At 40.6% G+C, this 23,104-nt stretch overlaps 1 protein-coding gene across 2 annotated transcripts in view; it reads right to left on the minus strand.

Moving 5' to 3' along the window:
- ADCY1 (adenylate cyclase 1) overlaps positions 1-23,104 on the minus strand; it is a 154,078-nt gene that overhangs the window by 11,933 nt on the left and 119,041 nt on the right. Inside the window, exons 12-18 of one of the 2 annotated variants that reach the window (XM_055805941.1) lie at positions 20,522-20,611; positions 17,403-17,659; positions 16,612-16,738; positions 7,383-7,499; positions 6,095-6,241; positions 5,608-5,706; positions 1,500-1,614 (exon numbers count right to left, since the gene is read on the minus strand). In XM_055805941.1, coding sequence (XP_055661916.1) covers positions 1,500-1,614; positions 5,608-5,706; positions 6,095-6,241; positions 7,383-7,499; positions 16,612-16,738; positions 17,403-17,659; positions 20,522-20,611 — 952 coding nt within the window. Of the gene's footprint in view, positions 1-1,499; positions 1,615-5,607; positions 5,726-6,094; positions 6,242-7,382; positions 7,500-16,611; positions 16,739-17,402; positions 17,660-20,521; positions 20,612-23,104 lie in introns of those variants that run through there. The other variant, XR_008747469.1, reaches the window with a different exon arrangement.

Genomic DNA, 23,104 nt, shown 5'->3' on the forward strand with positions numbered 1-23,104 from the left:
AATTTTTGTGGTCGTAGGGCATAGTACACGTGACATGAATGCTAATTTGACTTCTGTTTGTAAGAGGTTCAGAAACAAAATGAGGACATACACAGAGATATCTTATTGGAAATGCAATATGACAGACAACATAAAAATACAGCTTATCTGTGGATTTTCTTGTTTTGTTTGTTTTAAGAAAGGAAGGAAAGCAGTGGTCATGCAGGGTTTAGCTGTAGATTAGTACAGGATAAACCGTTACAGATCTTTAGTTGTTTGCTACGACTGTCACTGTTGTTGCTCATATAAAGCCTTTCAGTGGAGGCTTTCCAAGTGGAACAGAAATAGTAGCCTGGAAGACACGAGGAATGGGGTAAGGGAAGCATGTCATATTGGTTGTCAATACTAGATGGCTCAGAACAGGGAGACACTGGAAGAAGACAACGGTACGTGAAAATGGCTCAAGCACCTTTTTGGGGAAGCCACAGGGCTCAACTCTGTATTTATGTCTGGTTGTGACACCTTGTTTGGAAGACAAAAGAGGATGTTCCTTCTTCTGAGTGCCCTGAAGAGCTGCAGATGCTAATACCTGCATGAGGTTCTCTGCAAGGGCTTTCCCAGGCAAGTTATGCAGAAGGATGGGGCTTTGACATTTATCTCCTGCTCCTTTGTGAACCTGGGAAGACCGGTTGTAACAGAGTTCAAAGAGAATTTGGGGTTGGTAATTATTAGGATGTACAAGAGGGCGAAGATATATAACTCTCCTATTGCTGCCCTTGATATCTTCGGTCTGTCTCAATCTTCCACTACTAGCAACCTCACTTTTCCCCAAGTCTGGCCTATTCTCACAATTCAGCCATGAAAATATATAGAGAAAGAAGCCGGAGAACACTGTGTTAGAACACACAATGAAATGAGAACAGCCATGGAAGTATCATTGGAGCGGAGTGGGATGCAGGGAAGATGGGAACTTGCTCTCTAAGGCTGGGAGAAAGGACTCTGAGACGCGTAGACACATAATAACATGTAAAGGATTGCATGGGAAGGTTCATGTTGGGAAGACCAGAGGATTTGATTTGTTGAAGAAAACAGGACTGGTTAAGGTGATTTGGCATCTATGTAGAAAAAGCTCCTATTGCAATTTTAATGCCAACAAAACTTTTGCAGATGCAACTTAATAGCTTTAAGTACAGTCAGACCCAGCTTTCAGCAGTTTAGCAGTGCAAAGCAGTGTAAGCCACAAGACTGGCTACACTAATAATGTACAAAATTATTGGTGCAGTTTCCTTTTAGGGGTGCGTAGATTAAGTAAACACGCTGGAGTTGGATACAAGTCTAATTCCTTAATACTGATGCTCACCATCCAGCCTGCTGACCTTCTACATGGACGTGACTCTCCTGCTAAAGGAGACTGTTCAGTTTTAATCATGAGTGCAGGACAGGTAATCCTTTGCAGACAGCACAGGGAAAGCCAACAAACAACGTTCTGCTTGTGTGATAATGGTAGAAGCGTGACTTACCAACTCGTAGGACAAAGTCATTGTAAGACTGATAGTTGATTTCATCAAGAACGTCAAACATCTCTATTGCAAAATCTGCCAGTGTACTCAGATGGGAATAAATTGATTTTTTAGCCTAGAAACAAAATAGTATTGGACATTAGATTTGTAGGGTACTGAGAGGCAGGTGAAACATCAAAGTGAAAAACAATGAAAAGCTCAGACTGGATGTCTTAGGAAAAGAACCTAACCCAGTCTGCTGTTTGCAAAAAGAAATTTTTGACGGTGGCTCCAGCACATGCATTCTTTTCTCAAGCAGTGAATTATTATTATTTTTTTTCCCTTCCCTCTGTTTCTGATTTCTGGGAAGAATGGAAAGCAAAGTTCCCGTGGTAAAGTGGTCCTGTTGCTAGAGAGCTCCAGATGTTTGTTGTGAGCGTGGCAGGGAATATAACCTGCTTTCTTACAAAACTACTTCGCTTGATGATTATTAATAACTATAGTTTCTGCCCTCTTCTCCCTTTGGGGTTATTGCTAGCTCCCAGCTCCATGGGGTGCATGCTGTTCCCATTGACAAAATTCCTGTTAGGTTTAATCCTGTGAGATGCAGAACACCCCTATTTTCTTTCCTTTCCAGGAAAGCTGAATTGAGTTGTTATAAAAAGTATCTAAACCAACTAAAGCAAAAGAACCAGAAGGGATCAAATGAAATGCTGAAGTATCAAACTGTAAACAAACCCCCAAACATAAGAAAATAACCTTTACAACTTCAGTCTAATTAAACCGTGGAACTGATTTTCAGAGGATATTGTGGATTCCAAGAGTTAGCTTGATTCCAGCATAATTACTCAAACTGATGAAAGAAATATTTGCTACAAAGCAGTAAAAAAAAGATTATCTGTAGCTCTAAAATTTCTTAAGCAGAGTATCATTAGAAAGCGGGAATGAGAGGTTTGCATGTTTTTCTTGTAACTTGCGCCCTTCCCCCAGGATCTACTGTTGGCTCGTTAAAGACAGGTTACTAGAATAGACCACTGACCTGGCTCAATATGGTTGCTCTGATGTTGTGCTCTTAGTTGAATAATAAATATGAATTCTTGAACACATCTGCAAAGTGAAAGTGGGCTAAAGGTAGGATATGGTGAAAGAAATGCAGGGTCAGTGGCAATCTAGCTTCAGTAGGGTATTGCAAAACAGGGCTGTGGCAGCTGGCAGGAGGTGAGAGCTGGCTGGTTTTGTCGCTATAGTGAGATTTTATAAATGGAGTACTTGACAGTGACTGAGGAATCTGAGAAACAGGTTGCTATTTGCTTTATTCAGGCTCCTTGAAAGGGTTCCTTCATGTGGCCAGGAAATTTACAACAATTAAGAGCACAGCGCTAACAAAAAAATGATGAAAGTCATCCTCAGGCCAGTCCCAAATTTTACAAAGGATATTTTTATTTACCTGCCTGGGTCTCTGGCATTCTCCTTCTTCCAATGTCAACTAGCTCTACTCTTTTCCAGCCTCACCAAGACACAGGAAGAACAAGAATTAAGTTTAAAGAGCTGATGGCTACACTTCCAGTAGAGAAGGAGAATATTGAATGCTTGGAGGAGGGAGGGAGGAGCGTATAGTTTTCTTTAATCCTCTGATCTTTTTTATATTCCTTATCCTTCAATTTTTTGCTGCCTGATGAACACTTTGATTTCCTGCAGTGCCCCTCGGGGTTGCAGGGGAGAGGACTGGTGACAAATGTTGGATGCACTGCAGGTGACAGCTGCCTCTCAGAAGGATTACTGGCAAACCCTTCTGAATGTGCACTGAAGAACACCATGAAGTCAGGACCCTGGTGAAATCACAGACGTAATTTCAAAGGAGTGCACACACACAATGAACTTATATTGTGCAAAAGATCTACAAAGAGCTTGGTTTGTGTGCTGCCCTGATGGTGTAACTGGCAAGCAATTATTTATTTAAACATCAGAGGAATAGTTACTGGAAAGACTGCCCAGAGCACCACAGCAAACCCCCTCTGACAGAGGCAATGTGCATTTACTATAGTCACCTGCTGAAGTCAAGCTGCAGAAACAACAGTCCTGTAAAAGATGAGATTTAAATATTTAACTTCATCAGGGTACATGTGTAAATATCCTCAGTTAAGAGCACAGTTAACCCCATCCACTGCTTTCTGCTCTTGTCCAAATCCTAGTATGAAACTGGTGGCTGATAAAGCTGGGACACCCCTGGCAGAGGGGAGACCAGAAGCACCTGAGTCCCTTACGGATCCCCATGGCCACATATGACTCGGCAAGGCAGCCCAGGGACTGTGTGATGGCTGGCAGTGGTCGCCTGTGCACGACGGGCTGCCCAGGATCGTTGGGCTCTTCCTACATAGCTGCGTGCTGAAGACCTAGTGGGAAACTGCCAATAGGACGTGAATAATTTCTACTGGTTTGCATCACACGAGCAGTGGGAAGAGATCACAGAACAGCTGAATCCCCAAGTTAAAGTAAAAAATATTGGTTGTTTCATACATGATCTTTAGGCTATCTGGAATACTAAATGCTAAATAAATTCTACCTGTACAGAAAAGACCAAAATTTCCCCCAAGATTTCAGAGAAAGGCAAGAGTCCTGTACAAGACCTTCTGCAGTGATTTAAAATTCATTACTATCATAAGCTCAGAGTGGTATTTTCAGTACTGGGCTAACTCAGCTGACCCTTCTGTTAGCAACTATAAAATACAAGAGATAAACATGTTTAGGTTTTGGAACGTATGCTGCCAAAGTTACCCAATAACACACTTGTTTTCAGGATTATAGTTCAAAGAGCATTTATAGCAGACACACAAGTATGCTGTTGCCTGTTTGCCTGAGATCACACTGAACAAAATTCAAAGGATCAGTTTTTTTACCTGTCTCAGGACCCAGGAGTCAAACAGTTCAGCATAAACAGAGTTTTAAAAATACCTTTTTTTGTAATGTGTAGATTTCTAAGAATGATACAAAGGAAAGCATCAGTAGTAAATACCCTGCAGACCAGAAAATAAGTTGCATGTGATATACTCCAACATGATTCTAACAGTTGTTTTCAGTATGGTCTTGTTTTTTATTTACTTAACAAGGGTAATTGTGGCTAGAAAGTTCACAGGCCAGCTTCTGGCTCTTTTTACTTTTGCCCTCTACTTCGGTGTTATTTTGCAGTGCTAAACCAGAGGCATGAGTATACCTCTCTACAACATACGTACATGCATATAAAAACAGGGGAAAGGTGCCTGGACATTCTGGGCAGACTAGGAGCATGGATTGCTTTAATTTTCATTATATTCCTCATACTGATAATTATTAATTTTCAAAGGTTAATTTTATTAATATAAATATTAATGTGCACAGTACTCTGTATACAATGCATTCAGTATACTGTCCAGAGTTTTTTTTCCTGCTTTTCCAGATGCTGCAGGCAAATCTAAGGAATCTCTGTCCCAAGACACAAATTTAAGGTAAGAAATTACACTTGGGAACGGTAATGAGGATACAGAAGAACTGTGCCCCAGAAACAGTGGGTCTGAAATGACTTTTTTTTACTGCTGAGTAATTAAAGGCGTAAAAAGAACGTTAACAGTGGAGACAAAGAAGAGCTGATGTGGAGGGACCAGGGTAAAGTGCAGCTATGTACCTAGCACTAAGCTCCTGTCCATGATGGGGGCTGGGAGAGGCTGTTTGTTTTGATTATAGGTTGCACCCAGTTTTCAATTAAAAAAAAATTAAAAATCACATGTTAATATTCTTGTGTTAGTTTTGCAGCAATTCATTACACCTAGAGTCTTCCCTTCCCTACATCTTACAAGGTCGTTTAAGATAGCAGGTTTAAAACACTACCACTCTGACTTAGGAGCTTTATATGCAATTTGCAGAGAATCCAGAGCTGTAGACAACGAAATCCCAAATGAAGCCACATGAACAACTGCTAGGATAGCAATTTTCCTTTCAAGCTACAGCTGTTCTTTGAATTTCAGATTTAAATTGCTGTAGAGAACTAACACAAGTTATCTGTAATCACATAGAGTTAGTTGTGTTTCTCATCTTCCTCTGGAAATTGAAGGAGAATGGTTCCTCCGCAGATGACCGTCATGTAAAATCTTCTTACCTTAGTTCCTGAAGTAGGTACGAGTCCCACAGCTGCCATATATGTACTTCCAATTGTCTTGATCTTTTCTATGTCCTTATAATATTCTTTGTCCATAAGCTTTGTTTAAAACATAAAACTGTTAAATATTACATAATATTTTAGACAAGCAACTGTAGTTATCAGATAATATGTCCAAGTTGATTAAACCATATGATTTTTGATAAGTTGAGGCTTGCCCATTTTGAGGTCATTGAAAAAACTACCATTAACTCGCATTTTAATACTCCTCCCTGTATTAGACGATTTTGAGGTCAGACTCATGTGCCTACAAATGCAAACTGGGCACTTTGGAGAAGCCCAGTGAGCACCAACTACAATTAAGTAGGAAGTTTACAGTACTGTTTTATTTGGCAGTTCAAGATACTCTGAGCTGCTACAGATCATCTCTGTCTATAGCAATTTGGTATAACTGATATGGTCAAAAGACAAAGTGTTTAGACCTTACCTCATCAAAATCTGCAATAATTTCATTTAACAGGCGTAGACATTCCACTCCCATATTATTGCCATCCAATTCGATGTAGAAGTCATTGAAATTTGGGATGGAAGCAAACATCACTCCCACTTGTGAATATGACTGGTAATAAAGGTCCTGCAGTTCATGAGCAGATACAATTTTTATTTTAAAAGATTAATCTAAACCAGGCACCATTATTATGGTATCTGTTATACTGCTAAGCAACAGCTAGGGCAAAAGCCATCATTTTTGGTAGAGAGAAAGCCAGCATTATTAAAAAAAAAATTTAATAATCTCTGCATTCAAAAACACAAAAGAAAATTAACACCCAAGCTATTAAATCCATTTAAGACAACTCTTTTTCTCTGTTCAGACATGGAAGTGGTGAGTAAAAATTTTGTGAAACGTCTTAACAGTTGTAGAACTATTATTGTATGAGAAATATATTTGCAATTTCTCAATTTTGTTTTATAACTACAATAGGAGATGGAATACTTTTACCCTGCCACACAAACCCAGCCTTGCTCCTTCATGTCTTTCCCTGGGTTCTGGAGCCCTGTATTCAACATTAAAAATATAATGTTGTTCTCTACGGTAAGGTTTCTCCTTAAGAATTCAGAGGGCTCTCGGAAATTAAAACCACTATTCTGTGGTTCAAATACATTGATCCAAACTCTCAAGAGCAATATCATGGCCATTAAGACTACTCCAGTGCTGCAGGTATTGCAGCTGCACCAGAAGGACTCTGGTAAGGGTCTCCTCAAACAATTTATTTCATTACTGCAGCCTTTGATGTTAAAAGCTCCTGTTCCTTCCTTGGGCGTGTACAATTCTCTGGTTTTAACTTTCAATGGATGAGTTTGGTAATGGCAGCACACTTTCAGAACAAGAGTGGTTCATAGGGAAGTGTCTGGCAATTCACACTCTTCACTATTCACAGCCAAACTGAGCTCATGAAATATTGTGATAAACTCCAATATTCTAAACTGATTAAACCGAAAAAATTACTGATTGGCATGCAGACACTTGGCTGCATTGGTGTTGAATGACACATTTTTTTATCCTGCTTTTAGTTGAAATTATTCAGAGAAGGAGGAAGAAATAATCCCAATCTAATTCTTGGACCACAAGTTTTTACCAAACTATTCCTTTTAGCACAAATTAGATTTTGTAACTCCAAGCCTTTCCTGAAAACATGCAGTTGAAAGATGACCTAAGCTACACAGGTTCACACCCATACACCACCACCACGTATTTAGATTTTATCTTGGTTTACCATATTTCTCGGATTAGACATAAGAAAGTGCTGTGCAACATGTGCTGGCAACAGGTTGAAGAGAATTCTTTTATTATCCAGCTTGACTCTCTCCATATCATCTCTCTCTTCTTCTGCCTGTGGGGATAGAGGAAAAGAAAAACCTTTCCAAAAAGCAAAAAAAACCCCCTACCTGAAGCCAACACATAGCATCTATTAATTCATCTCTTGAAATTAAACTGAGCAAAATAATGCCTGCAAATTAGAGTGGGAACAGTTGTCCTTTACAGTGTTTTTATAATGGGGCAAAATCCCTTTAAGCCCTGTAATTCAAGCTACAGTCTCTGTGCCAATGGCTACTTTCAGGGCATGATCAGCTAAGTCTGCTGGCATCCTGTGTAGTTCTCTGTTCTTTTAAACAGGCCCTTGGTATGGTTGCAGAGGAAAAAAGCTAGCATAATCTAAAATCACATTGGCCTTGGAGGCCAATTACTTCCCAGGTAGGTGGGTATGGTGACAGAGAGTATTTGATCCACCTTTCCAAAAAGAGAAGCCTGGGGAATCCCCAGTGTTTAAACAACACCTACATCATCTTGCAGTAAAATGGAATCAGATCTAGTAAGATCTTAAAACCGAACATCCTTAAGAATGATATACAATTAAAAGAAATATTTTGATACAAAAAATAATTAGCATTTTTAGAGATGTTTTTAATTCCCCTGGCATTTTTCATGAAAACATATACAGCTCCGGCACACAGAAATTTCTGTGCACAACAGCAACAGAAATTCTGTCATTCATGTGAACGACAGCGTTCAGGAGGGCTGCCCAGGAATCAACACAGCCCAAGGTCCTTAACTCAAGATACTGGTATTTTATTACAAGTGTCTTGACTGACAGGAGTTAGTGGGAGTCAGATATTCGGAAACAATTCTAAAGATCAGACCCCTTACTGGAAAAACACTGAGTATCTGGGCTCTCATTTGGGACTCCCAGGTTTGCAAATTCCAGCCTTGTCCTTAGTATACTCTTCTGCAAAATTACTTCTCTGGAGTTTGCTCCTAATTGTTAGAGTGACCTTTGGCCCGACATTCTGATTTCAATTAGAAAACATCTGAAAAGTACCGTATAATTAATCTCACAGAAATCACAGCTCATTCTTTGCTCTTCAATCATACTCACCGACCAGTAACACAAATCTTCTCCCATGATCCCAACAGGATCTTGTTTGTCTAGTTCCAGTCAGCAGAAGACTGGAAGGCCAAATTCTCAGGCATCGTTGAGAAACTACCTTCACGTAAACCACTGAAGAATTTGCTCTAATCTTTGTTGGTGTCCCCTTTGCATCTAGAATTTGCTATCCTGATCTATACAAAGTCCACATACTTTTCTCACTACCCATTCCTGTCTAAGTAGGAGAAAACCAGTCATGTCTTGCCGTTGTATAGCCTAAAAATATTCTTTTCATCTGATTTTTTTTCCCCATGAAGCTCATTTTTGCTTTCCATGATAAAACTTAGGAAACAATCTCTTTATTCAAATCACATAGTCTGCTTTCCCTTGCAGTTTACTTCTGCATTCTTAAATTTCTTTACAAGTAGAAAGAGTGCTGAAAAGAGAACTGGTTTTAAAACAATAAAGAATCATTCCCTTTTGAAGAAAATTCTCAGCTCCTCCTATAATTTGTGTAATAAAAATCAGAATCTATTCCAGAGGTGAACTATCAGTAAACATTAAATAGCAGTTGAGCTCTGCAAGAAATATACCTGAATTTTTTATTCTAAGCAAGTATCTACTTCCTGTTTGTGAGCTGTTTTCCTGACACATTTTTAGCTGTTTACATTTCTTAAATTTCTTAAAATGAGCTTTCCCTATTTAGATGGTATAACTCTCTCTCTGACTTATTGTTGTCTATAAAAACGTGTAATGGCTGCTTGTGTTTAGCCTGACTGTTGGAATTTAAATCTTCTAATAGTAAAAATAAAAAGCTTTTTCCAGCTGAAAACTGAAACCAAGCTTACAATTCCATTTCTGCATCACTCTGCAATATGGGAAATTTAACTCTGATGACAGCAAAGAGATTTGCAAACTGAATTCATGGTCAGAATAAAAAAAAATCCGTTTTGGGCTTGCTTATCCATTCCTCTATTTTTTTAATAAGAACTTTTTTTTTACTGTCTTCCCAAGAATGTTTAAAGTTCTCAGTTAAGCTCCCAGTACAATATGGGGCAGAATTCCCAATAGAATATGGGGCATCGAGATTTCTGGACAAGTCAAAGTAATCGAGCCGGGGTAGGTAAGATGCATTGCATGGAAGTGATGCTGTTCAGTCACTGGCAGCTGCTCTTCATTTCTGATCTGGAAATGTGTGATCAGGTTCCCTCGCCTTGCCCAGTTGTGGATGTTGTGGTTTAACCCCAGCTGGCAACTAAGCCCCACGCAGCCACTCACTCACTCCCCCCCAGTGGGATGGGGTTGAGAATCGGAAGAGTAAAGGTGGGAAAACCCGTGGGTTGAGATAAAGACAGGTTAATGGGTAAAGCAGGAGCCGCGCGCACAGCACGGCAAAAGGGGGGGTTCACCCACCGCCTCCCATGGGCACGAGGGGCTCAGCCCCACTCCTCCAGCAGGGCTCCCGCATGCCCAGCGGGGGCTTGGGAAGGCAAACGCCGTCACTCTGAATGTCCCCCCCTTCCCTCTTCTTCCCCCAGCTTTGTGCTGAGCATGGTGTCCTATGCAACAGACCCTATGCATGGGTCTGCTGGGGGCAGCTGTCCCAGCCGTGCCCCTCCCAGCCCCTTGTGCCCCCCAGCCTGCTCGCTGCGGGTGGGGTGAGAGGCAGAACAGCCCTCGGCTCTGTGCAGGCACCCTCAGCAGTAATGAAAACATCTCTGCGTTATCAACGCTGTTCCCAGCACAGATCCAAAACATAGCCCCGTAGTAGCTGCTGCGAGGAAAATTAACTCTGTCCCAGCCACAACCAGCACAGTGGACCAAAATGTTCACTTTGGAAGACGTGATTGAGAAGGTTCTTCAGTGTTTCCTACCATTGTGTTATGATTCACAACAAAGGTTTCAGAACAAGCCACAGCACAAGGACAAAGCTGCCAGCAATGAAGCAGACCCTTGTGACCTTGGTCATGTTGCCAGACTTCTGTCCACCCTCTGACACACAGAAAAAAAAGACAATTCTAACATACCAATATAAAATAAATGAGAAAGGACACTCTAGCCTGTTCATTTTCCACTTGATTCCTTCTCACAGATCTCTAAGGCAGGTGTTGGCTTTTCTCCTCCTTTCTGTCTCTCTTCAATACTGTCATGAAACTACTAGGAAAGAAATGCCAGTGCCCCTACTGCGTGTGTGCAGGTATGGGTGTGACAATGTTTGCAATGATGGGACCAGAGCTGGGACTAAGAAGCTGAGAACTGAGCCCTTAAGTAAAGAGCTAGTGGCTCAAACCAAATCACCAAAGTCATGACCGAAGGGGTGGAAAAATCCTCCAAGAGCAGGGAAGGGCATCAAGGACGCCACCATTGCTAAGAAACACAGTAGAATGCTACATTTCCAACACACCTGGCAAGCGCTTCTTCCCCTCTTCGGATGCAAAACTGTTAACTACAGTTTTGACTCTGAGAAGGTTCAGTTGCCAGAAATGAGATGAAAACCACTAAGGTCATGGGAGGCCCTTGAATAGTACCACGGTGGGTGATGGTAGCAAAGCCTAAATAGAGACAAATCATGCAAACAGCAGAACGAGAGGAATGTAGGTCAAGTGCTCTTAGCTTTCTGTGCCCTGCCTATTTCAGGTCAGGCACTTCCTAGCCAAGAGGGAGAGAGGAGTGCACTCTCTCCCTGTGGTTCAGGGACACGTTCACACTGGCAATGACTATGTAGGGCAACGCAGTGCCATGAAGAATAAGCTGCGTTAGCACTGCCTGACCTAGCCCCTGACTTAGAAGCAGAACGGTCATGGAATTAGCATAGCACTCCTTCTGAGCTACTTAGTTGTGTCGAAAAGCAAGGTATATTAGCTTAGACCACACACTGGGTTAATACTGCTGTACTGTTCCTGGAACCCTAGCTGGAGTCTGCATGGACTGCACTCGTGCCATCCAGACATACCCAATGTCTAGCATCCTGTCTTTAATTAAATGATCTGCTTAGGAATATGAACTAAGTATCCATCCTACTACCCTGCACCGTCTAAGACAGCTCTCATATATGCAACGCCTCAGGGGCTGCCTGGGGAAAGAGGGAAGATCTCCTTATGCCTCTTGCCAGGGAAGTTATAGAGTGAAGGTGTGGTAAAAAAAGACTTGGTCATGTTCATCAGTGAGGACTCTAAAACCGTCCCATCATATGGCTCTACGGGGAGTAAAGTAAATTGATTACTGGCACTTTCTGGACATTTTCACAGCTTCCTGCCTTCTGCCCTTCAGGCAGAAACAATGAAAACTGTCTCCTCCTTGTGACTCATGAACTCTTAGTGCCTACGCTTTGAGAAGCTGAGATAAAAGGATGTGTAGGCATCAGCCTTTCCCAGGCAAAACAGACACTGAGAAGGGAGAAGGAGTATTTGGGGCTGGCAAAAGAAGATTAAAATAGCACAGAACCCAGGTATTTACATTCCTGGTGGAAATATTACCTAGACAGCTAAAAAGCATCCGAACCTTTGTCTATTTGCCCCTATTCCTGTTGGTTAATTAATGAAAGCTGCCAGCATGGTATTTATGCAATAGCTGCTGGCTCAAAAAACCACGGCAGATTATATGGAAAATAAACAAGAAAGAAAATACATAGGCATGAGCAACATAATTTTTCACATTCTGCTTTTTGCTTCTACCTGTTTGGTATTCATAGCAGCTAGGTCATTTTGCAAACCTTAACTGCATTTGTAGAACTGCAGTATTTAAAAGCAGGCTTTGTTTTTGCTTTGGACTTGATAAAATTTAAAATCTTTGGTACTACAGCTTTTGGCATCAATGTGGTTAACAGCTATCCCATTTTACAAAGCTACACAGCATCCCAGAACATTTATGATGCTGGGAAGTGGTTACACATCCTCTGTTCAGGATGTGGTTTGAGCTGTTGTATCACCTGAGCTACCAGGTGACTGTTTAGTAAGCATAAAATTGCTGTAGCAATGTCACTGACTGAAGAGTTATCACATGAAAATCCAGAGTTTTAACGTTCAGCTAAAGAGAAGCCGGGCAGCAGTGCCACAGAAACCTCGCCTTCGTACCTGAAGGTGGCACTAAAACCACAGGGAAGAACAGACCCATCACTGCTGCTGTAGGGCCAGATGTTTAAGAGCAAGTGCAAGCACACCTGGCAAGCCTTACCTACCAGCTGTGAAATACATATTCCTTGCAAGGGTAACAGATTAACAAAGTCAGTGGAATGCTATTCTCATATTCCCTAAAGAATGCGACTATCAGTCATGTCATCGTATTATTCTTACTTGCCCCCGCCCAGAGAAATTCTGGGTGAGTGAGCAACTCCATTTTTCGGGCAGCTTTAGCTTTGTCTTGAATTTATCACTTCTATTTATGTGTCCATTCCGCTCTCCACAACTCCCCCCCCTCCCCCCCCCCCCCCCCCGTGTTGTTGAATAATCTGCATAAGGCAAAATTGGCTATCAGTCACAAATAAGTAAAATGCTCCTATATTCACTACGCACAGGTATTGTCATATGCGGCACACAGAGCTACACAGCCAAGTTATGTGGAAAATGAAATTTGCCTCCCACTGCCAGTTAACAAAAACCAAGCAACCAACAGATATTTCCTGGTACTGTGATATTCAGAAAGGTTAAATTTGTCACAGAAAAAAACCCAAACAAAACCAACTAGCAAAATCAACGACAGCAGTAAATAGAATTATGACTGATTTAACAACCTATTATCAATCTGGAAAACGTATGTTTCCCACAGGATGTACACAAATCATACTGTACTATGTTCACTCTGGTACCTTAACCTAAATGCATGGAAGTTAGGTTAACTTTTCTTGAAACTGTATCATTTTTCTAAATCAGTTTTTCTTGCTTGAAATCTGCTTTTCCTCAAAACACATCTTTTTCCTGATACAGCAGACAAAATCTACGGAAGCGGGTTTTTCTCAGACCTTAGAATAGACCACTGAGCATCCTTCTATATATTCTTATTAATAATGGTATCAATTGCAGGATACTTTCAGTGTTTAAAATATCATTTAGTTAGTACTAGACTGTTTGCTGTTCAGGATGGAGTAAATGAAAATATCTGTGAAATCCTTTTTATTGCAGCTTATGCCAGAAATGGTTTTATTCATCTGAGAACATTTTTACAGGATTAGTCCCACAATGAGCCTTACTAAAAGTATGCAAACAAAGTGCTCACAGCTTCCAGAATAGCCCTGAACGTGAAATTCTCCCATTCGTAAGCCAACAACTGAGAAGCTTCCTAAAAATACATGTTGTACCATGTTGGCACATCTTCACACAGCAGCAGCTGGCTGCTGGGAGATGCGGGTCTCCAGCTCTAGCCGCAGTTCATGCAATTCAGTGTTTGGACAAAGAACCAGCACTCTGCTCTGCAAAACAGGAGAAAATCCCCACAGTCCCCCTGCACTAAGCCAGTATTTCTAAAAGTTCTGCTACCGAGTTAAGCTGACACGGTCCATTGGTAGGTAGCACTGTGGCGGTGGAGGAACATAGCCAAGAATGCTGTTTAACTGTGTGCAGGGCTCCTGCCACCCAGCAGCTAGGGAAAACTTTTGCACAGCAAGGTGGTTTTTACCCTTGTCTTCTCTTAAAGACTGTTCAACAACCAGGAGGTTGGAGTTTGCTAACTATTGAAAGGCAGTTTTACCATACAGATATTTCCAACTGTCTTCCCAGAGCTTTTAATAGCCAGATTTCCACTGTGCCAAAGAGCCTAATAAGTACAAGAGATTTTTTTTTTAACATCCATTTGAAGAGGTAAGCACCTCTTTCATCTTCAACTTCTTTCATCACAACGGTACTTCTGCATGTTATGTTAATTAGTGCTTGTATTCAAAATCATTTACACCCGACACACGGAGTGGAAACCAGGAGACACACAGAGTGGAAACCAGAACAATGTTCCTTCAAACGTGTTATCCATAATTATTTGTCATACAGGGAATAGATCTTCCATGTGGAGAACAACAAGGGTATATGCCCCAATCATCAAAGAGGCTAAGCATCTATGCAGTATATTGATTTCAAAGAACAGTAGTTACGTTGATCCCTAATTTCTGAATTTTCTACCTACATTGATTTTTTTTTTCCTTTGTGATTACTGTCATGCAAATCTCACAGACAAGATGGTACCATGTAAGCACCTCATTTGCAGTTGAAAAGATCTGAAAATGCTTTTCATCTGAGAAGGTCAAATGCCACTTTTTAAAATGGGACCTCAAGATGTTGCTGGACATTACTGAAATTTGATCCGCACCCATATGTCTTAACTCCCTTTATTGTCCTTTGGAGTAATGCCCAATGATTTTAACAATAGTGGTAGGTGACCAGGTCTTTCTGTAAAATCTGGGCCCAAGAAAACAGAAAAAGTTTGTATTTCTTCCTTTCCTACTGTCCGGTTCTGCTCTTTCAGCAGACAAGCAACCCATTAGTTTCCCATACTTGACTTTTTAAAACTAATCGATTGCTAATTAAAAGCCAACTTAAAACTAAGAACCTTTAAGCAGTACATTCCTTAGGGATGCAAAATTCACCGTGCAAGTCACAGTAGCTGAAATGACGAAAAGCATTTAAGATGCTGGAACTCACTCTTGACCTGTTACCAGGACAGCAAAGCAGTGTCTTCCTGCTTGCTACTCGATTTCATGGCTAGGAATAACGTACAGATGTCTCATATTCATGGATCATATGGCACTCACCTCCCTCCACCATGTGCCAACCTATATGAGGCTAGCGGCTATACAGCTAGTCGTGTGCTGCTTTCAGTTTCAAAGTCAAGGGATATTTTTTTCCCACATAAAACCTGTGTTTGGCACCACTGGCGGAAGCCATTATCAGTCCGTCCAAAACAAACTCCTGAGGTTGACAGGCACAGCACCTATCAATACTGCAGGTCATAGGGCAAAAATTAAATGAAGTGATCACAGGTTGTTGACTTAGTTGAACAGCACAGAGTCCACAGAAGTTATAGAACAAGATAAACTTAAATCATTAAGGAGGTGGACATGGTCTTATACATCAAGACAAACAAAACAAAATCCCAACAGAGCTTAACTGTTTGGTAGAAAACCTTTAAAAGTAGAAGCTAATAGAGCAAAGTCATTCCTGATTTCTCCATTCTTGGTAACACAGTAGAGCCAGGGCTGTGTTTAACCCACGTGTTCCAGTCTTCATCTTACATCTAAAAGCAAGTCCTGTGGCAATTTACACAGTTCTTTTAACAACACGGTCAGCAGGGTGTAGGTGAGGACTGGATGTGTGTGACCTCCGTGAGCTACAAGAGTGTCAGGATGTAAGATTTATCAAAAAGGCAACTTCTAAATTCCACCAAAACAAACTTACATCTTTTTCAACCTTCTCCTTCCCTCAGGGGCCAGTGTGAAACATTTTGGAGGTGGGACTAGGACTGCTGAGAGGTGTGACAGGGGGTAGACATTTCCTGATGCTTATGACTAATATGATTTTTATAGGTTTAGCTGTGATTATGATAGTTAGGAAATATATTTACAAAAAAAGTCTGTGCACTTGGCATGTAAATATATTTTCAACCTTCCTTTGGGAAAGAGTTCCATAGTTTCATTGCATGATAAGGGTATAAATATTTCCTTTCATCAGTTTTATTTACCTCTTTTCAGTTTACCTGAACGTCAACTTGTTTTCACCCCTTTTTGTATTGTAAGATGAAAAAACCCCTTGGATTTAATTTCTTTATCTCAAGTTTATACTGCTAACAGTTGATTTCCCGTGTCTGAAATTCTCTCTGTTCATAATGCATCTTAGATATACATATATTGCCTCATTAATGAGGTGCTGTTATGGAATAACGACAAACAAAAAAAATCACTTCTCCAGAGCAGATGAATTTTATATAGGTCTGTGGAGAGAAAGCTCTTAACAATTTTACTATAAACCCCAACAGTCGTGAAAAACATTATAAGTGTCTTAGTTCAACTAAATTGTTCTGAAAATATTCACAAGCCAATTCAAAAGCTGGACATCATTTTGTGTGTACGGATACTAGAAAGAAAAGTCCTGTGACTGACCTGCACAGCCCAGAGGTAGTCCAGACGCAGCTTCAAGTCCACCTGCCTGGAATGTAGTGCCAAAGCACAAGAAAACAGCAAAATGGCTAGTATTGGTTCATAGCCACGCATATAAAAGGAGCCACCCCTTAAAAATAAAAGGAAAGTCAGTGGGTTATTCCACATTTTCTAATACCTGACTCTGCATACTTTTAATATGAAATCTTTAGTTTGGAACATGCGGGTGCCCCCTAAGCTAGCCTTTTTCTGAAGGGGCTCGTACAGGCAGTGAGATGGGTGACAGTAAATCTGATCACTGCATCACACAACATTGAAAACTTTGAAGATTTTATAATGCTATACGTTATTGCAATGTGTGGGCATGCTTTTAATTATATATATATAATAATATATATACAGAAACACTCGAAAGCTCAAAAGATTGAATGAAACTGGCATTGGCTTCTGAGATAAGGAAATGAAGGTTTTAACTGTGTTTTTCATATTGTAATTAGGCTGCAGTGTGCTCAGCTGAGGTGGGCTAGCATAAAACTACAGAATAATGGGGCAGCCATTGCTAGTTCCCAAAAGCCGATCCTCTGCTGATGGATTCTACTAGATCCTGTAGTTGCTGGGGAGAGGACGGCTGAAACATTTGTCACACTCTACCCAGTGTGCAGCCCTAAGGGCACTGAGTGCTAGAGGGCAATGCACAGAGAAGCAGTCTACCTACATCAGGTATCTATATATGACATATATATGTGACTATCTATACAGGAATACCCACAGCTTTAACCTTGCAAGATACCTACCCCACTGCTTTTCTGTAGCCACTGAGTTCCAGGATAACTATGTATAAAATTGTAACAAAAAGCAGGAGAATCATTTTTGGCAAGGAAGATACACGTAGAAATATTGCCAAAGTGAGAGTCCCCACTACACAGGAAAGGAAAGCATAGTGGGCTGTGTCACATGGAAGTTCATTCATTGTTTTATTTGTTCCACCGGGAGAAATGATAACTATTGAACTGCTGGAATTGGTATTCCAAACCCAAGGCATACAGCCAACCTAGAAAAGACAGAAGAGTTGAGAAGGGGAGAAAGTTAAATATGAAATAAACAGACATGCAGCTGCTCTGGGGGCTGACTGTAGTTCCTTTCTAACTGGGAAAATATGGCTGTGGAGTTCCCGTCCAGTTCACTGCCCTGATCAAATCTCTCTCCTTTTCCTCTAACGCTTTACTCGGTTTAGGAGGGAGACACTGTTCATTAGATGCCCGAAGGCCAACCAATTAATGCCTGGACTTAGCTGAAGAGTTTCCGTCTCGACGCTCAAACCCAAGAGATTCCCAGGTCAGCATATTCCTGCAAAATTAAGGAACTTGAGTAAATATTTTATGTGGCCATGAGGGTGAGAAAGGTTCTTGCACAGAGCACAGGAAGAAATATGTTTTTTTTATTGGCTGTAAAAGGTATCAATTTCAATTAATCAAATATACTGTATTAATCTTTGACTGAAAAGCTGAACATGAATAGTCTCTTTTCTCCACCTCAGAGCTACTGCTGCTATCACATATGATTCAAATACAAGGCCTCATCTTTAATTATCCCTGCCATTTCAGTCATCTGAGGAGTTCCATTTCCTCCCTAGACAGGAAAATAAAAAAATTTTTTAGTGCATTTCTTACGGGAAATTTGAGGAAATTTAAGCTGCTTCTTCTGAAGGCAGTGTCACATACTCATCTCAGAGCTGTTACCCAAGGAAGAGGGGAATTTCTGGCAAATAGTGCAGGTCCCTAGAGCTCCAGTTTTAATTGCACTCCAACCTTCACCCCTTACAAAGGGAGAGGATAAGCGTTAGTATAAATGGGAGAGTGGGATGGTAGTGTGAAATTGATTTTAACGCGCACTGCCACATAAGCCCTGCCCTGTACTTAAGCTTCCCTTTTGAAGTGTATTATTAGACCTTCTTATTTCATCCTAACCACTGATAATGAAATTTTATAGCATGCTGTAAAATAACTGACAACCTGAAAGGTGATTAAGCAATACATTTTACAGGGGGTCGTAGTCATTTAAAAAGATGAGACATAACATAAAATGTGAGTTAAACTCGTAATGGCTAACGTTATGAAATGAAATGAGAAGGAGAGAAGTGAAAAATCCATTTAATGTGATTTTGTTCAATATCCTTAAAAATGCTGTTCATACTAAACTCAGCTGAAAACATAGGTGGGCGTTAGGCTTCACAAATGATGGGAGTTCCATCCAGGAAAACCCCACCTGCCCTACAACTGAGAGTAAAACCTCAACTCCTATCTCCTCTGCTGGCTGAGGATTCTAGAGGCATTACTTTGCAATAATACTAATCACTACTGATAGAACATCCCCCCTAAGCATTTGAATGGTTACAGGCTTCAGTAAAGGATAAAGTTGTGTTTGTGACCTAGTCCAAGCTATCACTGTATGATCATTGCGTCGCTGGAGGGCAGGACTGCCCAGTTCTGATCTACCTTCTTCCACCGATGTCCAACATTGTCTTAGGCCTTCTGAAGTCTGTTTCTCATTTTCACCATCTTTAAGTGGCAATGATGGTGCTTGTTTCATTTGGGCAAAGTGAGTGTCAGATCTATGGAGGCTGATCCACAAAGGTTCCAGCTATCCTGATATTCATCCCAGTGCTGAAGTCAGGTACACAGAGCTCACTGTGATGCTAGCTAGCCTGGAGGCACTGCACATCTTTATGCATTTTAGGCTTACATGCACATTAGGAACCACATATATGCCTGTGTGCTATTAGGGCTGTGTGTTACTCACACAGCTGCTGCTCAGGAATTCCCAGAAATGTCTGAATATCAGTAATTCTTGGCACCTCTCAGGACATTGGAACTCGCAGACAAGGAATCCTCTGCCCATTCAGTTCTTGGGTATCAGTGTAGTAGACATTCTCAGGGCAGGTCCAGGGATGAGCGAATATGCAAAACAAAAAACAAGGCGCTTGGCATCTCAGTTAGTGCTGTGACCTGCACGTGAAATCACTTGTCTTCCCATTGGCCAGGACACATTGCCCAAATCCCGCAGAGAGGCATGATTTGAGACATCTGCCTCCTCAGCATTTCAAATTGTGTTTAGTGTCCTATTTTTTGTGTGGATTCTTTCCTTTGGGTACCCTAACATGTTTAATTCATTAGCATTACCAGCCAAAATGCCAAAATTGAGTGCTAGGAATTTGACAAGGCAACCGAATGCCAAATATTTAGGTGGAAGTTTAAATCCCAAATGACATTCAAGGAATTAGCTGCTAATCTACAGCAAAAGAAGCTAAATTTTCAGAAGTATTGAGCAAGTTCACTTCATATAAGGAATCACATTAGATGTGAATGGATCGTTTAAGTAGCGCAGTGAAAGTATGTCTTCTTGTTACACAGTACTGTCCATATTTTAAGATCTTGTCATCTTTTCTGATCTTCCTGGACTAAAAATATCCGCCTGTTATTATACAGAACTATGTCCTATAAGTTGCCACATAGAAATAAGTAATGTTGTTGGACATTACGTCTTGTCTGTCACAAAACATCATCCAATGAACTAGTGAGCAAGTTGAACCTTTAAAAATAGCATTCCCATAGAGTACATGGCATCAGCAGGCTATGCGATACTAAGGTTTGATGTAAAAACTTCTATAGGTGTTGACTAGGTATTTGTGTAATTTCCCAATAGCTTTGTCGTGACTAAATCAGCACCCTCAGGGCAGTGGAAGTTCAAATTATAGCAAAGGGCTTTAATGTGGAAGAAACATGCTCTGCAAGTATGAATTATAGCAAGAGCAGGAATTCACCAGATGAGAATACGGTGTGTGTGTAACCGATCCGTACCAGATTGTTCTTTAAACAGAATGCCAAATTAAGTGGTACTTGATTTAAATACTCACCACACATCCTTGAGCCACGGAGTATATTAAGATCACAATAAAAATACACAAAATGGTACGAATTTGTATAGTCAGGCACCCTGGAAAACACTAAGGAAGAAAAAGAAAGATTTATAGATAAAGACTTAAAATATCTTTTAAGTGGGGTTGTTATTTTTCAGTAGTCTACACAAAGAAGTGAATAAGGGATACAGAAAATTTGCCTGCACTGCAAATTATGAGACAAGCATGCAGTTAGTATTGTGTACATGTGTTTTAACGGTAATTGCATTTTGGGGGGTAACAAAATGAAATTACTATTATTGTGCATTATTTCTCACTATAATTAAAACTCTTTGAACGGTTAGGAGGATGTCTGCTTATAATGCAAAGAATAAATTAGGATGGCATTTGGTTTTGTTCTCATGGGGAAAATACCCAAAACATCTTTTGCCTTGCAAATTATCAGCTACAAATAGTGATCCAAGTGAACATACTGTGGCAGCATGGAATTTTGGAGTGGTATTTGTGTCTTTTGCTATAACAGTCACGGTAAATGCCAGGGTAGTTTCAATTATCAGGACTCATTAAAAATATTGAAATTGTCAGAGCAGAAAGAGCAGTAGAGAACAAAAATGTCTGGTGGAACGGAATCTTATGAATCTCTTTCTCATCTCCATTTTTACCCTGATTCCCTCACTGTGAAGTGTGAAGTGCTTGTTGCTGTGAGCATATATGAAGCCAGTGACAAAAGGTGAGAGAGGAAGGATACGTCTGTCAGGCTCTGGTACTTTTGCTTGTTTCAGTCATACTGATCTACTCTGGTTTCAGGGTATGCTGCTTTCCTTCTCCTACTCTTGCATTAAGAGTGTTTGGGGCATCTATTATCTCCTGGATCCACAATAAGTCTTTTAGACCACAGGACCATATTCCAGTGACTTCAGGGGGCAAGAATCAACTCCAGAAAACAAGCAGATTTGAAGTGGAAACAATCCTGCACCCCTTAAAAGGAGTGGGCTCAAACTTATGAAGGCTGGATTTGACTGAAGATCAAACAGAGCAAGCAAACACTCAATTTTTGGATGAAAGTCACCAGTCCTGACGAAAAGCTGTTCACTTCATGGGTATTATCAAACATCAAAAGCATAGCTTCTAGCAGGCAGCAAAGTACCTATAGAGAGGGGTTCTGTGGCCTTGGCACAACAGAAAACATGCATTGAAACACCTCCTCTTCCTTCCACATATGCAGAGACATTTCCCCTGTACGTGTGACCATGAATTAAAAGCCCGAGATAGTCATAGGTAGATCAACTTAATCTCATGTGAAACATGAGAATACAGCAATTACAGAAAAAATAAAAAAATGTGCCTCATCTACAAATATATTCTGGCTTCAGTATGGATTAAGTCCATGTAAATGTAGGTGGGGAACAACCAACATAATATCTATGGTAGATTTATATTACGAACCTGAGTTAATTGGCTCCACCAGAAAGTTTTAACTATTAGTCAGTATCAGTAAAATATATTGTGATACCTGAAGTATATCACCTTTAGCAAAACAGTGAGCATATTGTAGAAAAAAACCCCTCAAATTACAAGAATCTCACATTAAAAAGCTATGTCCCAAGGGAGGGGATATAGCAGTGTCCAAAATGGTACTACGAAAAAAGAGAAAGACTATTTCTGCATTTTTTTGTTACTATCACACAGTTCAGGTTGGAAGGGACCTCAAGGGACCCAAAAGTACTGTCTCCTTGACGTCCAGGACCATTTTTTCAGAGCTGGCCAGTCCCCAGCCTGTGTCACTGCACGGGGTTCTGCCTTCCGAGGGCTTTGCATTTACCCACGCTGTATTTCATAAGGCTCCTGTTGGCCCGTTCTGCCAACCTGTCCAGGTCCCCCTCAACGGTCATTCTGCCGCCACAGTGGCTGTTCCCCAGAAATTGCAGTCACCTGAAAACTTGACATGAGTATACTCCACGTCCTTCTCCAAGTCGTTGATACAAATGCTTATATAGGACAGCTCCCAGGACAAACTCCTGTGGTACCCCACTTGTTACTTTCTATTACTCGCAAAGTACAACCAGAAACTGCTATGCTCTGCATGTGATCATTTTTTTACCCATCAAGTTGTCCATCCAGCTATACCATAATCCTACGCACATATGAGGTGGGACATGTGTTTTTATCCATATAAATAAAATACAAAAAAAAAAAAATTGTTTGAAGGATATATACATATATAAATATATATATAATCCATTAATTCAGTATGCAACCAAATAAGATATCTACTGCTTGTTAAAGAGAGAATCTCTGTAGTTCAAACAGAAAGCTGTATGGTTCATAGTGACAAAGCAAAATGCAGATACAAAGACAATATGTCCTGACACATTGCTGTTTTCTGTGTGTGTGTGTGTGTGGTACATATATGGTCTAAGTGTTGACATGCTAGGCTATTGGGTTAAAAAGAAAAATAAACATTTAAAAAGTTGTGAGATGTCTTTACTCAAACTCTGAGTGACACTTAAAAGGCTTATGCTTCTGACTTTTGGCCATTCTAAGATTGCATCTACTCTTTTATGATAGCATAGCATTTTG

Source organism: Falco peregrinus, chromosome 5 (assembly GCF_023634155.1).
Source record: "Falco peregrinus isolate bFalPer1 chromosome 5, bFalPer1.pri, whole genome shotgun sequence".
NCBI classification, from domain to species: Eukaryota; Metazoa; Chordata; class Aves; order Falconiformes; family Falconidae; genus Falco; species Falco peregrinus.